The 21,127-nt window shown below is 42.9% G+C and overlaps 1 protein-coding gene across 1 annotated transcript; it reads left to right on the forward strand.

The window, feature by feature from the left end:
* The first annotated feature begins 11,403 nt into the window (after positions 1-11,403).
* LOC113014951 (uncharacterized) lies at positions 11,404-14,386 on the forward strand. The gene is made up of 2 exons (XM_026156834.1): positions 11,404-11,417; positions 12,562-14,386. Exons 1-2 carry the CDS (start codon positions 11,404-11,406, stop codon positions 14,270-14,272), a joined length of 1,725 nt encoding a protein of 574 aa, XP_026012619.1. The 3' UTR covers positions 14,273-14,386.
* The last annotated feature ends 6,741 nt before the right edge of the window (positions 14,387-21,127 follow it).

A 21,127-nucleotide genomic window follows, 5' to 3' on the forward strand; every position in this document is an offset into this window, starting at 1 on the left:
AACCTGCCAGGCACATACATCATTGCTGATGACATCCTGATCACTGGAAAAGGAGAGACGACTGAGTTGGCAGAAATGGATCATGACAGAAACCTGAGACTTTTCCTGGAACGCTGCAGAGAGAGAAACATCAAATTAAATGTGGAAAAACTCAAGCTTAGAAGACAGGAAGTACCATACATCGGACATCTACTCACAGCAGAAGGGCTGAGAGCTGACCCAGAGAAGGTACGGGCCATCACAGAGATGCCAGCACCAACTGATATAAAAGGGGTGCAGAGACTAGTTGGAATGGTCAACTATTTATCAAAGTTTTACAAGCATCTGTCAGACAACTGTGAGCCTCTCAGACAACTGACGCACAGAGACAGCCTATGGGAGTGGACAGACGTGCAGGAAGATGCATTTAAAAGACTGAAAGAAAGACTAACACAAGTCCCAGTTTTGAAATATTACAGCCCTGAAGAAGAGCTGACGCTGCAGTGTGATGCCGGCGAGACAGGACTGGGAGCAGCTCTGACTCAACATGGAAAACCAGTGGCATTTGCAAGTTGTGCATTGACGCTCACTGAACGAGGTTATGCACAAATTGAAAAGGAATGCTTAGCTATTGTGTTTGGGATGGAGAAATTCCACCAATATACATATGGTCGTCTTGTGAGAGTGCAATCAGACCACAAGCCACTCGAGAACATTATTAAAAAGCCACTGTTACATGCACCTAAGAGACTGCAAAGGATGTTATTAAGGCTGCAAAAATATGATATAACCATAACATATGTTCCAGGCCGCGACATGCTACTTCCTGATACGCTGAGTAGGGCCTACCTGCAGGATAGCATCAAAAGCCAGACGGAGTTGGAGACAGAATGTGTCAACATGGTGGACTATGTACCTGTTTCAACAGAAAGCATGGACAGAATACGGGCAGGGACAAGAACCGACCACACACTACAAACACTGATAAAAACAATACAAAAGGGGTGGCCGGCCCGTAAGAAAGATGTACCTGTTGAAATAACCCAGTTCCAATCTTTGCAGGATGAACTGAGCTCAAAGGATGGATTGGTCTTCAAGGGAGAGAGAATGGTGATTCCAGAAGCACTGCAGGCAGATATAACACAGGGAATTCACTCAACACACATCGGCACAGAAGGGTGCCTCAGGAGAGCTAGAGACTGTGTCTACTGGCACGGTATGAACGACCACATCAAAAAGTACATCGCTACACGTGACATATGTCGGTCTGTGGATGTAAAACAACAGAAAGAGACACTAAAACCACACGAGCCGACCACTAGACCATGGACCAAAGTTGGGACAGATTTATTCAACTTTGAGGGTAGGGACTACCTAATAACTGTTGATTATTACTCCAACTTTTGGGAGATAGATTATCTACCTGATACCAAGTCGAGTACTGTGATTAGGAAACTAAAGGCTCATTTCGCACGTCAGGGAATCCCAAATATTGTTTTTTCTGACAACGGGCCCCAGTACAGCTCAACAGAGTTTGCCAACTTCAGCTGGAAATGGGAATTTCGACACCATACCTCATCACCTGGCTATCCGCAGAGCAACGGCAAAGCTGAGTCTGCCGTTAAAACTGCCAAACGACTCATGAAAAAGGCAAAATTGGCTGGACAGGATCCATATTTGGCCTTATTGGACCACAGAAACACCCCAACACAAGGTTTAACTACCAGCCCTGCACAGAGACTGTTAAGCAGGAGGACGAGGACACTCCTCCCAATAGGAGACAGATTGTTGCAACCCAAAGTGACTGACAACAAGTTAGCACTGATGAAAAACAGAGAGAGACAAACAAAGTACTACAACAAGACAGCGAAGGACATGGACACATTAAACCCAGGAGACTTGGTGCGAGTCCAACCTTTTGAACCACACAACTTATGGACCAAAGCTAGAGTGTGTAACACTCTGGGAAACAGATCCTATGATGTGGAGTTGGACAACGGCAGAGTCCTCAGAAGAAATCGTCGCCATCTGAGGCGAGCTGTGGAGGTCAAAAAAGACATGTCAGCACATCTCCAGCCTGAGGGACAGAACATTACTGTGCCGACACAGAGCAAAGAGAACACACAAAACAGCACTACCAGGTCAGGACGGGTAGTACAACAACCTGGATATCTGAAGGACTATGTATGCAGTGTGTGAGTTATATGTTGTGATTTGTTTACTGGTCAGAGGAAAGACAAAAGAAAAAAAAACCCATCTGTGAGGACATTTTGAGTTATATGTTGTGATTTGTTTACTGGTTAGAGAACAGAGCAAAACATCTGCGATAATATTTTGAGTTATGGCTTTGTGATCTGTTTACTTGTTTGGAAGGAAAGAAAAAAATAATAAGGAAAAGAGAAAAAAAAATGGAAAAAATGAATAAAAGTAACACTAAAAAAAAGTAAGTGGAAGGCAGAATTTTCATTTTTGAAGAAAATGGTGTCCAACAAACAAATGTCATGTCTAAGTTTTGTTCCAGTTGCAAACTGAGTTCTCAACTTATGAATAGTTCATTGTCTTTGTAAAAGAAAAGGGATGTAGCAAGCGGAATTGCTGTGTGTTCCGCCCGGAGTCTTGAGAGTGTAACACCGGAAGGTGAGAAGCAGAGACTCATGACTGTTTATTAAGAGTTTAATAAAAGTTTACCTCAGAGGAGGGAAAGTTCAACCAAGCATCTTGTGAAGTTTATAGAGAGAACAAGATGAAACAGTGTTTTCTTAAATTGAACGCATTTTCCATAGAGGCTTGCAATCTGTGGAACCCACTTCCAACCAAAATCAAATTGATTACAGACATCAGATCCTTTCTATTGAAGGTTAAAGTTTGGTTAAAGGAAAATCAGAGATGTAGTCATTTTATTAATGATTTTATTTTTATTTATTGTCTATTAATTGTAGTTGTATTTACGATGTATTTTGGCTTTATGAAAATGTATGTTTTATGGTAAAATGTATTTATTTTGATTGTAAGCCCAACAAGGGACAATTGTTGAAAATTTGCAATAGCTATAAACTTATGTCCGTTACATCAGTTTCATGTTTTGTACTTGGACTATGTCAAACTGCACTGTCCCTTTTAAATAAATACATTCAAATTCAAATGTGTGAGGGATGCTTTACCATGACATACACCTGGTTACATGGGAATAAACTTATTATCTAATAGGACATTAGGGTTGTGTGAAATGTGTGTGACTGGTGGATGAATGTTTTGGGGATTTATTTGGCGGCTACATTTTTCTTTTACCAAGTGGAACCTGTCAAGACGTTTTGGTTTGATTTATCAGTTTAAGGAGATGAGTATGCTTTGGCAAGTCCTAAAACTAAGACTTTCATATTTTTATATTTTGTAGTATTTTCTTTTTTTTCCCTTTTCATGTTTGAGGAGTGCACTGAGAGTTTTGTTTGAGAGTCTGCTGTCCGTTAAGCAGGCCTGCATGATTGGAACTAAAAGTGCTATACAATAGTGTTGCTGGAAAATGATCGTAAAGTGAGCTTCTCCACATCGCAATGGGGACTTACTGGACTGATAATGGGGACAAATGGTTCACTGACTTGACACTGATACGCAGATTGCACCTACTCCAAGCAGACAAGGAAAGGGTAGATGTATGTATGTTTTTCCAGGAGCAGGAAGATGACAGCAACATCCTAGGGTCGCATGAGCTTGTGGGCCATGCAGACTTAATCTTGTAGTTGTTAATTTCTGTGTGTATTTACCAGCGCTGTTATGCATGTTGCAGTGGCACATTTCCTTTCCTATAAATCATATCACATTAGTAATAGTAATATTATTTCCTCACTTTAGTGTTCACCAGTTGTATGCATGCATGTAGAATGTTATCACCAGTGGGCCCCATGTTATTGCACCCTCACAGTGGACCCATCGTAGACTGGAAGAGCTCCAGACATCCTGCTCTAAGGGAGGTGACGGGTGGTCATAACGTTTCTTAGTGTGGGAGAAGGTCATGGATGAGCTGGACTGAACCTTTAGGTATGCATGATGTGCTGTGGAATGTTCTTTGTTTGAGAGTGTCTGTGATGGTGTATATAAGATATAAGGGTGGTGGCCGAATTTCCGAGATGATCCTTGTGTTGGCTGGCATGTTTCCATTCAAATTGTAAAGTGTTTATTAAACCCACTTCAAATCCAGCTCACAAGGTGTGTTGCAGCTAATTTTGAAATGTTCTATAAGAATGTGGCGTTGTCAAGCAGGATTCCTCAGGTGAGTTTTGCTAAATCACCAGCACGCGATGCCTGGTCATCCTAAGGGAAAATTGCCTCAGTCCGGTGCATTTCAAGGTCCTGTAACCATCCGTCGGTAAACCGTACCTGGGCTTGTTGCAGTGGCCTGAAGTTACTAAACTTCATGAGTGTATGCACTCATGAAGTTTATTAACTTCAGGTCACATTGTTCTCCTTTGTTTTGTACATACCTTTTTTGGGGGGCAAAGAAAAAGAAAGAATTTATTGGAACCGGAGAATGAACGTTTTGCGGTGCTACAAATGCTTGCATTTGATGCGGTACTTGGAATGTTTTGCCATGAGTTCCCGGCATGCAATGCGCAAAAGAAGAGCTGGGCGATAGAACGATAACGATATCTATCGCGATATAACTTTTACTCGATAGAGAAATTAAACTATCGTGATAGACCTCGCCGCTCTTGTCCTCTTTAAAAAAAAAAAAAAAAAAAAAAAAAAAAGAGGTCAGCCAATCCAAATTGAGTAGCGCAGAGCCGAACCAATCACAGCCGCAGCGTCACGTCGCGTGACTTGTTACATACAGCACAAGTGCCAAGCCGTACATTTGTATTTGTTTGGGAAGCAGCCAGCGACCGTAACGCCCGGGTAATGGAGGAAATGAGTGTGCCAACTAGAAAAATCAACCGAGCGTGACCGAAGGTTACCGAAGAGAAAACAGATGATGGTTCCAATGCCGGAGAGATTGTCGAACGGAAGAGCCATAGAAGTTCCGTAGTGTGAAGGTATTTCGGCTATTTCAAGTCTGACAAAAAACAGAGTAGCGTGCACTGTAAATTGTGCCGGAAGCAAGTCTGGAAATACAATAAACTGGTGCATGCGTCACACTGTGCCACGTTATTGTTTCGGTGAAATGAATTTCTACAATACTGTTACTGTTAATTCTACTCGCTGCAGTGTTTAAATGCTTATATATACACACAGTTACTGTCCCTCCACACATACGACTCGGTTCTGCTTCTATGCCCCAGCTTTGTTTACTTTTTCCCACCGAGGCTTCTAGACTTCTGATTGGCCAACATTTCTGCACGATTAGGAATCTAGCTCCACCTGCTGCTTTGGCAAGTTCATAGCAGCGTTTTCCTTCATTTCTACCTTTATGTGTGGACGGGATTATTTTTTAAAACGAAAACGGAAAATCTCCGTTTTCAAAAATACCCGTGTACGTGTGGACGTAACCTCAGTCTCTGACTGGAAGCGCTAATTCGTCATTCGGCTTTTGTCAGACTAAAGTAACTGTTAAAACTTTTTGAAAAGCTCAGCTATACAACAAGGAGAGATTGAGAATTTCCTTTTAGTTCTCAGTTTATTTGATATTGACAAAAGTTAGTCAGTTTTGTCTGTTCTTCTGTAAAACAAACTAAGATTTATTTTTAGAATTAATATTTTGTTTCTAAGTGGAATTGACAATTTAGTAGTCTGTTTCGTTTGTTCTATTTTGAAACTTAAACGCTTTAGCGGCTGCCTTTTGTGTAGTTTGCAATATTTGCCTTTATTTATCTGAAAAAGTCTCATGTTCCTTAAGTACATCTACCCTGTTGAACTTCATCCATCCATTCGCGTCCGCTTAATGGATGAACTTATGGGAAATAAATATATAAATAAAAACAAGCTGCTGATTATTTCACATTTTACTTGTGAGCAATGGCACATTTAAATCTTACAAATATAGTTATTTGGCTTATATCGTAATGGATATCGTTATCGCCTGAAATGAAAAAAACATGTCATGATATGAAAAAATCTTATATCGCCCAGCTCTACGCGAAAGTCACGTGGTCTGTTAATCTTTATTATTCACCCTGGGGTTGCCCTCCCCCAGGCTTGTACCTGTGGCTTCCTGTCCTAGGGGTGGGGGTAGACTGTTCTCCTGCCCTGCAGCCCATCCTTTTGTTCATATACCAAGGCTAATTTTCTATATATATTCTTACCCCCTAGCAACCACCATTTCATAATGTTGCAAGCAATCACAAACTCTACAGTCTGTCTAACTCCAGTGTATACCAAGCAATCTATTATCCTCAACAGAGCTAAACTCAACATAAACGGAACCCACATTAAAGTTAGCTCGGTGCTTACCTTTAGATGAGCCCACAAACCGAGAGAAACAGGAAACAGATCAGTGAGCAGAGACCCACGTGGTTCACGCTGATCTCAGCTACAATCCAGGAGACAAGGGTGTGCAGATCGATGCAGATATCGATCCAAACTTTGGTAGTGGTATATGTTCCAGTAAGTTCACTACTTTACTCCCGTTTCATGAAAAAGCAGCTCTCTCTGCTCGACTCCTCTCCTGCACAGACACTTTGCTCCGCCCCCTTTTCCCGGCTCTGCTGTGATTTGTTGCTGTGCGGTCACGTGACTCAGCTGCACAACGTAACCACGTGAGAGAGTTATTTCAAAAGTAGCGCCTTTCCAGTCCTTTCCTTTCCAGTGATGGTAAATTAGATTCTTTTTACTGAATCGAGATTGAATGAGTCACTCACCAAAGCGAATCGAATTTGAGTAATTTGATTCACTGAGTCAGTTGACCAGAGATTGCAAAATGTATATTTTCACTCAAATTTAATTTGTTTCTCTTTTCATGTAAATCCTACTGCTAAGATGAGTGATTCTAAAAGAAATAAACTCTTTTATAGAGCAAGAATGAGCAAAAACATTTTTAAAATAAAGCAAGTTCCTACCAAAATGTCTTAATAAACATTTATTTTGTTTATTTTTATTTATTTATTTATTTTCTTAAATGTGTCAAATATATATTTTCTCATCTAAATGTCCACTGAGCTGTGAGCCAGGGGGTGGTAATGCGCCTTAACATTGGTTGCCAACCAAGAAGAAGAAAAAGCTGTGAGCCAGGAAGGAGGGGGTGAGTGGCTGTGTTGGCAGAGGTATGAAAATGCGCAGTGAAATCTAACGCACATGGCAAACTTCGCCGACGATATTCTAGGGAGGAAAAAATACACATCAGCCATCGGCCATTTTGATGAACGCATACGCCCCCTAGAGCGCGCTAACTTTATTAACAGCCACACAAATGCAAAGCACACATCAAACATAAATAGACTATTTGACTGTCTCCATAATTGAGAGCATTTTCTCTTCTTATTTCAACACCCCCACTTGCTCTCATATTATGATGCTCTTAAGCAAACAAAAAACAACAAACAAAAGGTTTCTTCCTCAGTACTGTATACATGTCCGTATACCATGTTAATGCCCGAACATAAACTTCTCAAACTTGAACAACTTAACTTTTGTTGCAGGCTTTGTCATTACATCTGCAACCATCTCTTCTGTTGAACAATAATCCAGAGTTATTTTTCCTGCACTCACAGTTGACCTCACAAAGTGGTACTTTATGTCAACATGTTTACATCTCTGTCTCGTCACAGGATTCTTCGCCAACGCAATTGCACCCTGATTATCTTCATGAACTTTTGGCGGTGCATATTTTTGTCCATCAATACCTTGTAACAGTTGCATTAGGTACAAAACTTCTTGTAGGGTTGTAGCTAAAGCCATGTACTCCGCTTCACAGGTAGATAATGCAACAGTAGGTTGTCTTTTGGTTTTCCATGAGATTAAAGGACCATCTACAGACAAGCTTATGCAATAACCAGTTGTACTCCGTCTGTCTGTCACATCAGCTGCCCAATCAGCATCGCTGTATGCCCACAACCTCAGTTCTTTGTTGTCACATTTCCTGTAACACAGTTCTTTCTCGGTTGTCCCTTTCAGATACCTCAGTACATGTTTTACTGTAGTCCATTGGTCTTCAGTTGGCTCAGTAAAGTACTGTGAAAGTTTACTGACTATAAAACTCAAGTCTGGTCTTGTGCATGTAGCTAAATAGATCAGACTACCAACTGCCTCTCTGTACCTTTTGACATCACTCATCATTTCTGCATCATCAGCATAGTTCAGTTTTTGCTCACAAGGTGTCTGTCTTTCTTTACAATCCTGCATGTTGAATCTTTCAAGTATTTTTTCCACATATTGTTTTTGTGACATTTTTACACAGTTATCACTCTGGTCAACATCTATACCAATGAAATGTCTCAGTTTACCCAAATCCTTCATTTTGAATTTTGCTACAAGCATTTTCTTCACAACAGTTAGTTCACTTTCATCACTAGCAGCAATGATCAGGTCATCCACCCATACTATCAGAATCACCTTCTTGTTTTCTGTCATTTTTGTGTAAACACAATGGTCAGCGGGGTTCTGCACAAAGTCGTTCTCACTCAGATATTCATGCAACAACTTGTTCCAATTTCGGCCTGATTGTTTTAGCCCATATAGCGACTTTTTCAACTTGCATACCAGTTTTTCATTTGTGTCGGATTTTACCTCATAACCCTCAGGTTGTTCCATGAATACCTCACAATCTATTGGTGCGTGAAGATAGGCAGCTTTAACATCCATCTGATGTAAAAGCATGTTTTCTTGTGCTGCCTTTTGCATCAACACTCTGATACTAGTCAGGTTAGCAGTAGGGGAAAATGTTTCTTCATAATCCACACCTATCCTCTGACTGTATCCTTTAGCAACATAACGTGCCTTGTACTTCTCAGATCCATCAACATTGTTTTTGACTGCGTACACCCATCTACCCCCCACTGTCTTCTTACCCTCAGGCAAAGTGGTTAAGGTAAATGTGTCATTTTCACTTAGTTATTGCATCTCTTCATCCATTGCACTGACCCATTTCTCTGAGTTAGATGAAGTTATTGCTTCCTTGAATGTTTGGGGAATGTTACACATTGCTCTGTAACAATAATCCATGTTTGTAAGTACTTGATCACAATCCTCCTTATCAGTAACATATTCACTTAAATACCCAGGCCTCTTTCTCACTCTGGAAGGATACCTTGCAGCCTCGCAGTCGAGTTCATTCTCCTGTGACTGGCTGCTCATCTCAGACATGCTTACTGGGATCTGTTCCTGAGTATCTGTGTGTTCTGTACTCACATCAGTCTGTTCTCTGGTCTTGGTGAACCTGTTTGGTGTCTCAAAGTCACCCTCATCATCTGGCACCTTGTCAGTCTGTGTTTGTCTCTCTACTCTTGTTTTAGTCTCAAACTTCACCAGTCTATGCTTTTGTACTTTCCCACTGTCTGGGTAGTAGACCATATAAGCTGGACTGTTCTTGTCATAGCCAACAAAAATTCCTTTCTCACACCTTGAGTCTAGTTTTCTCTTGTTCTGCCTGTAGGCATAACACACTGACCCAAATGTCTGCATCCTGGAAAGGTTTGGCCTTCTTCCTGTCAGCATCAAATATGGTGTCTATTCTGTGCGTCTGTTAAAACATCTATTCCTCACTACAGCTGCTGTTTGCACTGCGTAAGTCCACAACTCTTTAGGTAACTGCTTCTCTATTAACATACACCTGGCCATATCAAAAAGAGTGCGCCAATTGCGTTCTGCAGTACCATTTTGGTGTGGTGAGTATGGTGCTGAGGTCTCATGCCTGATTCCATTTTTGCTAAGGAGTGCCTGATACTCATTTCCCATAAACTCTGTTCCATTATCAGACCTGATACATTTAACTTGCCCATACGGGGCTGTATCAGCCAAAAACTTCTGTGTCGCTTTTGCTGTGTCACTCTTGTTTTTCAGAAAATACACAAACACTGCACTGGAATAGTCATCAGTGAATGATAGTGCAAATCTATATCCATCTCTGGACTCTGGGTCTACTGGACCAGCTAGGTCTGTGTGTACCAGCTCTAAGGCGGTTTTGGCTCGTGCATCAGGGTCCCTGTTTCTAGTTTGAACAAACTTTCCCTGTGTGCACACTTCACAATGCAAGACAGATTTGTCTGTTTTTCCTTTGATTGCCATACCATCAACAACCCCCTGTAATTTCTGAATGTCATCATAATTACAGTGACCGAGAATTTCATGCCATGTTTGCATGTCATAGCAACCCTTACACTGGTCTTTACCTTCAGTGTTTACTGTTTGTAGGTAGTACAGTCTGTTGTACTCATGTATTGGGAACCTTGTACCGTCTTTGTGTCGCAGGGTGTCTTTTCCTTGCTTGAAGATCATAGTTGCCCCATTTGTGGCACTGCCCCCTGCTGTCCATCAAGCAAAACTCTGCCTCCCCTCTTTGCTCTGCAACTCCAGTGCACTTGGTGCCGTCAGCCAACTCTACGTAGTGTGACTTGGGCTGGAAACTGTCGTCAAATCTCCTGAACTTCGTTATATCTGTGACAATATGCGAAGTTGCCCCTGTGTCCACCATCAGACCCTTTTTGTTGATGCCATGCTCTGACTGGAACGCTGCATCCTCGCTGCTTACCCGGAATGCGTAGTCTTTGCTACCCGACTCCTCAGAAACTTTCCGTGCGTTGTCTTGCCGCCGTTTCCGTCTGCATGTTGAGTCCCGATGGGTGGTGCTTTTACACTCGCTGCACCACTGCTTGCGCTGACACGTCCTGGCTTTGTGTCCTTTTAGTCCGCATCTGAAACACACTATGTCTGCGTTGCCGGCCCCACGGTCATTCGATTTTTCAAACGTGGAATTGTCGCTCGGTCTTGCACGTGCTTTCATGATGTTGTCATCTGACGCTGCGGCGCGCATTTTCTCTGTGTCTTCAAAGCTTCGCAGTTTAGTTTTAAATTCAGCAAAAGTCACTTCAACTTCACTTTGTGTGACATGGATAGCAAACGGTTTGAACGATTCTGGCAGTCCCTTCAAAACCATACCAATAGCCCATCACTCAATGTTTCACCAGCATTCCTCAGGGCTGTGATTATTGTCTCTGCTCGTATCACATACTCAGTCACACTCTCACTGCTGGGCTTTTGGAGCGAAGTGAGTTCTGTATACAGGCTAATTATACGAGGTTTTCCTTTACCTGCATAATAGTTTCTTAGAATCCCCAGCGCCTTCCGTCCATCGTCCGCTGGATCAGCTCCGCGTAGGCCTCTGCATTCTTTGCTCCGTCTTCTTCTCCCTCCACGTCGGTAGGCTGCCTCAAAATAATGTCTCTTAAACCCTGCAAACGAAGGTGGCCCAAAAATTTCGTCTCCCATAGTTCGTAATTCTTTTCGTCTCCATCAAAAACTAGCCGAGCCCAACGGCTATTTGACTCAGCGGCTCGTCGGCTCATGGCGCTAGCATGGTATGCTAATCCTCACCGAGTGCACAGTACGTCGCGGCGTTTCTCTCGGTGGCAAAAAACAGATGGACGCTTTAGGAAAACTTCTTAGCTTCCTGGGCCCATAACCTGTTGGCAGAGGTATGAAAATGCGCAGTGAAATCTAACGCACATGGCAAACTTCGCCGACGATATTCTAGGGAGGAAAAAATACACATCAGCCATCGGCCATTTTGATGAACGCATACGCCCCCTAGAGCACGCTAACTTTATTAACAGCCACACAAATGCAAAGCACACATCAAACATAAATAGACTATTTGACTGTCTCCATAATTGAGAGCATTTTCTCTTCTTATTTCAACAGGCTGTGTCCCAATTCAGGGGCTGTGTCCCAATTCAGGGGCTGCACGCTTGAAGTACGCATTTTAAGTGCGGTTACGTCACCGCCATGCGACCACGGCTGTCCCAATTCGAAGTGTACTTCAAATGCATACTACAAATGCACCGTTGATTTCCCCAAATATCATGCGTGGTCTGTTGTACGTTTCGTGGTCCCATATATCCCACAATTCATAGCGCGGCAGTGGGTGTGGAGAATTTTGCCGCAAAATACGGCAGAAGGGAGCGGCCGAAGAGGTTTTTGTTTTTTTTCGAAACGTTATGGAAATCATAAAGCGAAGAGTCAGACATTCCAGTTCAGTTTGTACAGTAGACATACAAGGCAAATAAGAGTAACAATATACAGTACAATGAAATAAGAAGGATAAATAAATAAAGGATAAAAAAAGAAAAAAGAAAAAAAGGTGGGGGGATGTGACAGACTTCATAACAACTTTGTACTTGAAAGTTGTGACAGCTCATTCGTTAAACATTTCTGAATGAATTTCAATCAATGATAAACCTCTTTTATTGGAAGTTAATTTAAGAGAGTTTAAGTAATATTCAATATATATATATATATATATATATATATATATATATATATATATATATATATATATATATATATATATCCCTGCAAACATTCAGATTAGTGCAGCATAAATTCATTCATGAGGGGAAATTACAGTGAGAACATGTGGAGGCTGTTAGGTGGATAACATGGTGAGTTCAGTGCATTGATGTGACATTGTCCTGAAGGATTTAGTTATTCTTTATGGTCAAGGTCAGGTGTTCGTCAGCCCCCTATCAGAGCCTATATGGATGACCTCACCATTACAACATCATCAGTTCCCGGGTGTAGGTGGATCTTGCAAGGTCTTGAGAGACTCATCTCATGGGCAAGGATGAGTTTTAAACCTTCCAAGTCAAGATCGATGGTACTGAAGAAGGGCAAGGTGACGGACAAGTTCCGGTTCTCAATTTCAGGAACCATTATTCCATCCATAACGGAACAACCAGTTAAGAGCTTGGGGAAACTCTTTGACTCCAGCCTGAAAGACTCTACTGCTATCCAGAAGGCAAATGAGGAGCTGGGAGCGTGGCTTAAGGTGGATAAGTCCGGCTTGCCTGGAAGATTTAAAGCCTGGATCTACCAGCATTCCATCCTGCCCCGAATCCTGTGGCCCTTGCTTGTCTATACAGTTCCAATAACTACTGTGGAATCCCTTGAAAGAAAGATCAGTGGCTTTCTTCGTAAGTGGCTGGGACTTCCCCGCAGTCTCACCAGCGCTGCCTTGTATGGGACAAGCAACAGCGTGCAGTTACCCTTCAGTGGTCTCACAGAAGAGTTCAAGGTGGCTCGCACACGAGAAGCCCTACAGTACAGAGATTCTAACGACTGCAAGGTGGCATCAGCAGGCATTGAGGTAAGGACAGGAAGAAAGTGGAAGGCTGAGAAGGCAGTTGAGGTGGCGGAGTCACGCCTAAGGCAGAAAACACTAATGGGGGTCTTAGCAACAGGGGGAGCAGGCTTGGGGTACGTCCCAAAGGCCCAGGTCAGCAGGGCACAGGGAAAGGAGAGACACCAGCTACTCCAGGAAGAGGTCCGAGCAGGTGTGGAGGAGGAGCGAGTAAGCAGAGCTGTAGGCCTTAAGCGGCAGGGAGCATGGACAAGGTGGGAGAGCACCTTGCAGCGCAAGGTCACCTGGGCAAACATCATGCAGGCAGACTTCCACCGGATCCGATTCCTAGTGCAGGCAGTATACGACACTCTGCCAAGCCCAGCAAACCTCCATCTGTGGGGAAAGACCGAGACACCTGCCTGTCCCCTGTGCTCTGGAAGAGGGACCCTAGAACACCTCCTTAGCAGCTGCCCAAGGGCCCTGGCCGATGGTCGGTATCGTTGGCGGCACGACCAGGTGCTCAGAGTAGTTGCTGAAAAGATTGCCTCAGCAATCAGCACCAGCAAGCATCATCATGCTCCGAGGAAGGCAATCTCTTTTATTAAGGCTGGAGAGAAACCCCAGGTGCGCCCACATTTGACAACTGGCCTTCTCAACACAGCCTCTGATTGGCAGCTACAGGCTGACCTGGGTAAACAACTAAAGTTCCCTCAGAACATTGCAAAAACATCACTCCGGTCAGACTTGATAATTATTTCTGAGGCCTCAAAACAGCTGATCATGCTGGAACTCACAGTGCCCTGGGAAGAGCGGATTGAGGAGGCTAATGAAAGGAAACGAGGAAAATACCAGGAACTAGTGCAAGAGTGCAGGGAAAGGGGCTGGAAGACTTTCTATGAGCCCATAGAAGTGGGTTGTAGGGGCTTTGCAGGACGATCACTCTGCAAAGTCCTAGGCCGGCTGGGCGTGGCTGGGGCAGCCAAGAAGAGGGCCATCCAGGCTGTGAGTGAAGCGGCAGAGAAAGCCACAAGGTGGCTGTGGATTAAGAGGGCTGATCCGTGGGTAGCTACTGGTACGCAAGTTGGGGCCTGATCACCCCCGGCTGGGTCGCCTGGGCGAGGGTGTATGATGTTGTGAGACCCAAAACACCTGATGACCCTAGGATACATCACTGAAGATGCGTACCAGTGCATCCAGGAGATGTGTCTTTATAGTATAGTGAGTTCAGTGCATTGATGTGACATTGTCCTGAAGGATTTAGTTATTCTTTATGATTAAAGAAATTGCACTAATTTATACATATTTATTATAAATAATCCTAATTACACATCTTGCTTCCATGTTTGTATCCTGTGTCACTAATACATTTTATTTTAGTTTTATACTTTGATCAATGACCTGCAGAATCTCCTTATCATATTTACGAACCATGGCTGTTGTGTGTGCCTTCGCTCCCTTTTCACTTGCGCTAGACCCCCAAAATGGCGGATCGGGCCAAAATCCTTTCCACGCCCACACCCGTGACATCACGCTCCAAAGCCCTATACCTTGGCCCAGTATGTTAAGCCAACTGTCACAAACCTGCTGGTCAAAGTGGACTGTGATCTGAAACTTGACAATTAGATCAAAGCAGTGGTAAAAGCTTCTTTCAGCTCAGGCAGCGAGCTAAAATAAAGCCAATTCTTTCACAAAGGCACGTTGACACAGTAATCAATGCCTTTGTTAGCACTCGGTTGGATTACTGTAATGCACTTTATATAGGGGTCAGTGCTTCAAACATCTACAGAGCGTCCAATATCCTGCAGCTTGAAAGTTTGAGCACATTTCCCCTATTTTAGCTTCACTTCACCTGCTGCCCATTTCTTTTTAGGATTCCTTTTAAATTATTTTATTTGCTTTTAAAGCCCTCCATGGCCTAGTCCAATCTTATTTCTCTGAGCTGCTACAGCCGTATATACCCGCCTTTCTCAAGTCAGCTGATCAGCTGTTCCTGAATGTACCCAGGACTGAGCGTAAACGCTTTTTCTGTAGCAGCTCCAAAACTGTGGAACAACATGCCTTTTGAGATAAGACCGACCTCTTCTGTGTTTTTTTTATTTATTCTATGCTGTTTTAATTTTGATGTATTATGTGTTTTATTTTTTTACTGTTTTGTTTTATTCTATCGTTCTTAACCTATTTGCCAACACCCTTAACGACTTTTACTGCCGTTTTGACGAGCCATCAGGCAGCTTTCACGCCTCCAACGGCCCCAACAATAGAGACACTTTGGAGACATTCCCCCACCTCTCCCCCATCACGACCATCAAACACTTCACCTGCAACACCCTCCTCCTCACCCCACACAAAGGAGGATTTCACACCACCTCCTCCCACCAAACTCTTCATATTCATGAAGCAGATGTGAGGAAGCAGTTTAGGAGTCTGAATGCTCGAAAAGCTCCCGGCCCAGACGGTGTGTCTCCTGCCACCCTCAGACACTGTGTAAACGAGCTGGCCCCAGTGTTTTCTGGCATTTTCAACTCCTCACTGCAGGCATGTCATGTGCCTTCAATATTGATTCAATCAATATTGAATCGGTGTGCAACTTTGCCAAAACAATGTCGGACTCTGTAGTTTTCTCTGGTCCCCTCCCCAATCAGACCAGGAGTGACATGTTTAGCCGCACGTTATCCTTAAATTGCTGGCTGTCTGAGTGTTGTCCCAGAAACGATGTGGGCTTCATAGATAATTGGCAAACCTTCTGGAGGAAACCTGGTCTTGTTAGGAGAGATGGCATCCGTCCCACTTTAGATGGAGCAGCTCTCATTTCTAGAAATATGGACAAATTTATTAAACCCCCAAAATATGACTACCCAGAGTTGGGACCAGGAAGCAGAGTTGCAGTCTTACACGCCTCTCTGCAGCTTCTCTCCTCCTGCTACCCACCCAAAAACCCATCTCCATAGAGACTGTGTCAGCTTCCAAAAAGACAAAAAACAAACTAAAAACCAGCAACAAACAACTTAAACATAAACAATTACAAAGAAAGAACAATACAGTATCCACATCTGAACCAAAGAGTAAAACAGTGAAATGTGGATTATTAAATATTAGGTCTCTCTCCTCCAAGTCTCTGTTAGTAGATGACTGTGGCGGAGGTGTGGTCCCGGGCGCGTTAGTACATGACTTAATAATTGATCAACAAATTGATTTACTCTGCCTTACAGAAACCTGGTTGCAGCAGGATGATTATGTTAGTTTAAATGAATCAACACCCCCGAGTCATTCTAACTACCAGAAATCTCGAAGCACAGGCCGAGGGGGCGGTGTGGCAGCAATTTTTCACACCAGCCTATTAATTAATGAAAGACCAAGACAGACTTTTAATTCATTCGAAAGCCTGATGCTTAACATTGTCCACCCCAGCTGTGAAACTCAGAAACCAGTCTTACTTGTTATCATCTATCGTCCACCTGGGCCTTACACAGAGTTTCTGTCTGATTTCTCAGACTTTATATCTGGTTTAGTTCTGAGCTCAGATAAAATAATTATTGTGGGTGATTTTAACATCCATGTAGATGCTAAAAATGACAGCCTCAACATGGCATTTAGTCTGTTATTAGACTCAATTGGTTTCTCTCAAAATGTAAAAGAACCCACCCACCACTTTAATCACACTCTAGATCTTGTTTTAACATATGGCATCGAACCTGAACATTTAACAGTGTTTCCTGAAAACCCTCTCCTGTCTGATCATTTCCTGATAACATTTACATTTACAATAATTGATTACACAGCAGAGGAGAGTAGACTTTATCAAAGTAGATGTCTTTCTGAAAGCACTGTAACTAAGTTTAAGAATATAATCCACCCACTGTTATCATCTCCAATGCCCTGTACCAACACAGAGCAGAGCAGCTATCTGAACGCTAGCCCAACAGAGGTCGATTATCTTGTTAATAATTTCACCTCCTCACTACGTACGACTCTGGATACTGTAGCTCCTGTGAAAACTAAGGCCTCAAATCAGAAGTACCTGACTCCGTGGTATAATTCTCAAACACGTACCCTAAAGCAGATGACTCATAATCTGGAGAGGAAATGGCGTGTCACAAATCTAGAGGATCATCATTTAGCCTGGAGAAATAGTTTGCTGCTTTATAAGAAAGCTGTCCGCAGAGCCAGAACATCTTACTATTCATCACTGATTGAAGAAAATAAGAACAACCCCAGGTTTCTCTTCAGCACTGTAGCCAGGCTGACAAAAAGTCAGAGCTCTTTTGAGCCAACCATCCCTTTAACGTTAACTAGTAATGACTTCATGAACTTCTTCACAAATAAAATTTTTTTCATTAGAGAAAAAATTACCAATAATCATCCCACAGATGTAATATTATCTACAGTTACTCTTAGTACCATTGATGTTAAGTTTGACTCTTTCTCCAATTGATCTTTCTGAGTTAACTTCAATAATTACTTCCTCCAAACCATCAACGTGTCTTTTAGACCCCATTCCTACAAAACTGCTCAAAGAAGTCCTGCCATTAATTAATTCTTCGATCTTAAATATGATCAACCTATCTCTAATAATCGGCTATGTACCACAGGCCTTCAAGCTGGCTGTAGTTAAACCTTTACTCAAAAAGCCATCTCTAGACCCAGCAATCTTAGCTAATTATAGGTCAATCTCCAACCTTCCTTTCATATCAAAAATCCTTGAAAGAGTAGTTGTCAAACAGCTAACAGATCATCTGGTGAGGAATGGTTTATTTGAAGAGTTTCAGTCAGGTTTCAGAGCTCAGCACAGCACACAAACAGCTTTAGTGAAGGTTACAAATGATCTTCTTATGGCCTCTGACAGTGGACTCATCTCTGTGCTTGTCCTGCTAGACCTCAGTGCAGCGTTCGATACTGTTGACTATAATATCTTATTAGAGCGATTAGAACATGCTGTAGGTATTACAAGTACTGCGCTGCAGTGGTTTGTATCATATCTATCTAATAGACTCCAATTCGTGCATGTAAATGGAGAGTCCTCTTCACACACTGAGGTTAATTATGGAGTTCCACAGGGTTCAGTGCTAGGACCAATTCTGTTTACATTATACATGCTTCCCTTAGGCAGTATCATTAGAAGACATAGCATACATTTTCACTGCTATGCAGATGACACCCAGCTCTATCTGTCCATGAAGCCAGATGACACACACCAATTAGTTAAACTGCAGGAATGTCTTAAAGACATAAAGACCTGGATGGCCGCTAACTTTCTGCTTCTTAATTCAGATAAAACTGAGGTTATTGTACTCGGCCCTGAAAATCTTAGAAATATGGTATCTAACCAGATTCTTAGTCTGGATGGCATTACCTTGGAGGAACCTTGGAGTCATTTTTGACCAGGACATGTCCTTCAACGCACATATTAAACAAATATGTAAGACTGCGTTCTTCCATTTGCGCAACATCTCTTAAATTAGAAATATCCTGTCTCAGAGTGACGCTGAAAAACTAGTTCATGCATTTATTACTTCCAGGCTGGACTACTGTAATTCATTATTATCAGGATGTCCAAAAAACTCCCTGAAAAGCCTTCAGCTAATCCAAAATGCTGCAGCAAGAGTCCTGACAGGGACTAGAAAGAGAGAGCATATTTCTCCTGTTTTGGCTTCCCTTCATTGGCTTCCTGTTAAATCCAGAATTGAATTCAAAATCCTGCTCCTCACATACAAGGTCTTAAATAATCAGGCCCCATCTTATCTTAATGACCTTGTAGTACCTGTTGAAATCTCCCAATTCTTTGAATCTTTGGGCTGAAGGAAGGACAGTACTCGGTGTATAAATGCTCAATCAACAATCATTTGTACTTTCAACAATACAGAGCATTTGAAACGTCCGGACGGGAGAGATGCCTTGCAGAGGGTCAGGAGCATGTCTCAAAATGGTAGAAACTTTCACAGACTTTTATAGCTAGTAACAGCCCCCCTCCTTGTCATAAAAGCTGCATCTTCACAGGTTTTTCTAATTCTTAGCGAGACTGGCTCCTGACCTTGCCTCCCTGTCTTTCTGTGTGAAAGTAGGAAGGGGGGTAAGGAATGTGGTTTTAATCTCCTCTCCCCAGACACCAAGTCTCCTGCTTACAACCTTCTTCATATGATTCAGCAGTAAAACATTTAAAGAAAACAGTGTAAGACATTCACAGCCGATCAAGGATACAGAGTGATGCACACTTTATCTAATGAACTAAGAAATGATTATGTTTCTTTTATTCAAGAGTATAATAAAGACTAAACTACATACATAGCACACCATCAGAACTAGAGGATAATATATGGCCTACAGCTGTTAACCTAATTCACTACATTGACTACTGGTCATAAAATGGCATATGTTTAACTACTAGTCTCAACATACCATATCACCCTATTAGAGCGCTCCGCTCTCGCTCTGCAGGCCTACTTGTTGTTCCTAGAGTATTTAAAAGTAGAATGGGAGGGAGAGCCTTCAGTTTTCCGGCCCCTCTTCTGTGGAACCAGCTTCCAGTTTGGATTCAGGAGACAGACACTATCTCTACTTTTAAGATTAGGCTTAAAACTTTCCTTTTTGCTAAAGCATATAGTTAGGGCTGGACCAGGTGACCCTGGATCCTCCCTTAGTTATGCTGCAATAGATGTAGGCTGCCGGGGGATTCCCATGATGCATTGAGTTTTTCCTTTCCAGTCACCTTTCTCACTCACTATGTATTAATAGACCTCTCTGCATTGAATCATATCTGTTATTAACCTCTGTCTCTCTTCCACAGCATGTCTTTATCCTGTCTTCCTTCTCTCACCCCAACCGGTCGCAGCAGATGGCCGCCCTTCCCTGAGCCTGGTTCTGCCGGAGGTTTCTTCCTGTTAAAAGGGAGTTTTTCCTTCCCACTGTTGCCAAAGTGCTTGCTCATAGGGGGTCATATGATTGTTGGGTTTTTCTCTGTATCTATGAAGCGCCTTGAGGCGACTTTTGTTGTGATTTGGCGCTATATAAATAAAATTGAATTGAATTGAATTGAATTGCTTCAGTCCTCTACCATAATCCCTGTGCCCAAGAAACCTAGGATCACTGGACTAAATGACTACAGACCCGTGGCTCTGACATCTGTGGTCATGAAGTCATTTGAGCGCCCGGTTCTCTCCTATCTCAAGACCCTCACGGCCCCCCTCCTGGACCCCCTGCAGTTTGCATACAGAGCCAACAGGTCTGTAGATGACGCCATCAACATGGCCCTACACTTCATCCTGCAGCATCTGGACTCCCCAGGAACCTACGCCAGGATCCTGTTTGTGAACTTCAGCTCTGCCTTCAACACCATCCTTCCAGACCATCTCCGAGGCAAGCTTTCCCAGATGAATGTGCCTGATCCCATCTGCCGGTGGATCAGGTTAAGTGCGCATGCGCCAACCAGCGTGCAGCCTGTTACAGTCGCTCCTGCTTTTATCTTAGTTTAGCTCTTTTTTCTTACGTATTCTTTTTTTTTTCTGACTTGTATTTTCCTCCGTTTTCTATCTCTTACTCAATCATGTGGATTGAGAGAGTTTTTGTTCTTCTGGTGGCCGTGGAACTGTTACTTTTATCATGGAACGGGACCGCGGCACATCTCCTACACGCACGGACTGTTTACTCCAGAGATCAGCTGATCGCCCTGATGCCGGCCGGCTCGCTGGCCAGGCCCGCAGAAGTACCAGCTGAAATTTGGAGGAAAACACATCGGGGATGCAGAGGTCAAGGACAGAAGAGAAGAAAAAAGGTGACGGTGAGACAGCGGAGGCTCGAAGCGAGGAGGAGGTTTAAACCGTGTCTGCTGTCTATCGTGATGGGAAATGTGCGATCGTTGGCAAGTAAAATCGACGAGCTCTCAGCACTGGTACGGAGTCAGAGGGAATACCGAGAGTGTAGCCTGATGTGTTTCACCGAATCATGGCTGCACCA

Source organism: Astatotilapia calliptera, chromosome 3 (assembly GCF_900246225.1).
Source record: "Astatotilapia calliptera chromosome 3, fAstCal1.2, whole genome shotgun sequence".
Taxonomy (NCBI): domain Eukaryota; kingdom Metazoa; phylum Chordata; class Actinopteri; order Cichliformes; family Cichlidae; genus Astatotilapia; species Astatotilapia calliptera.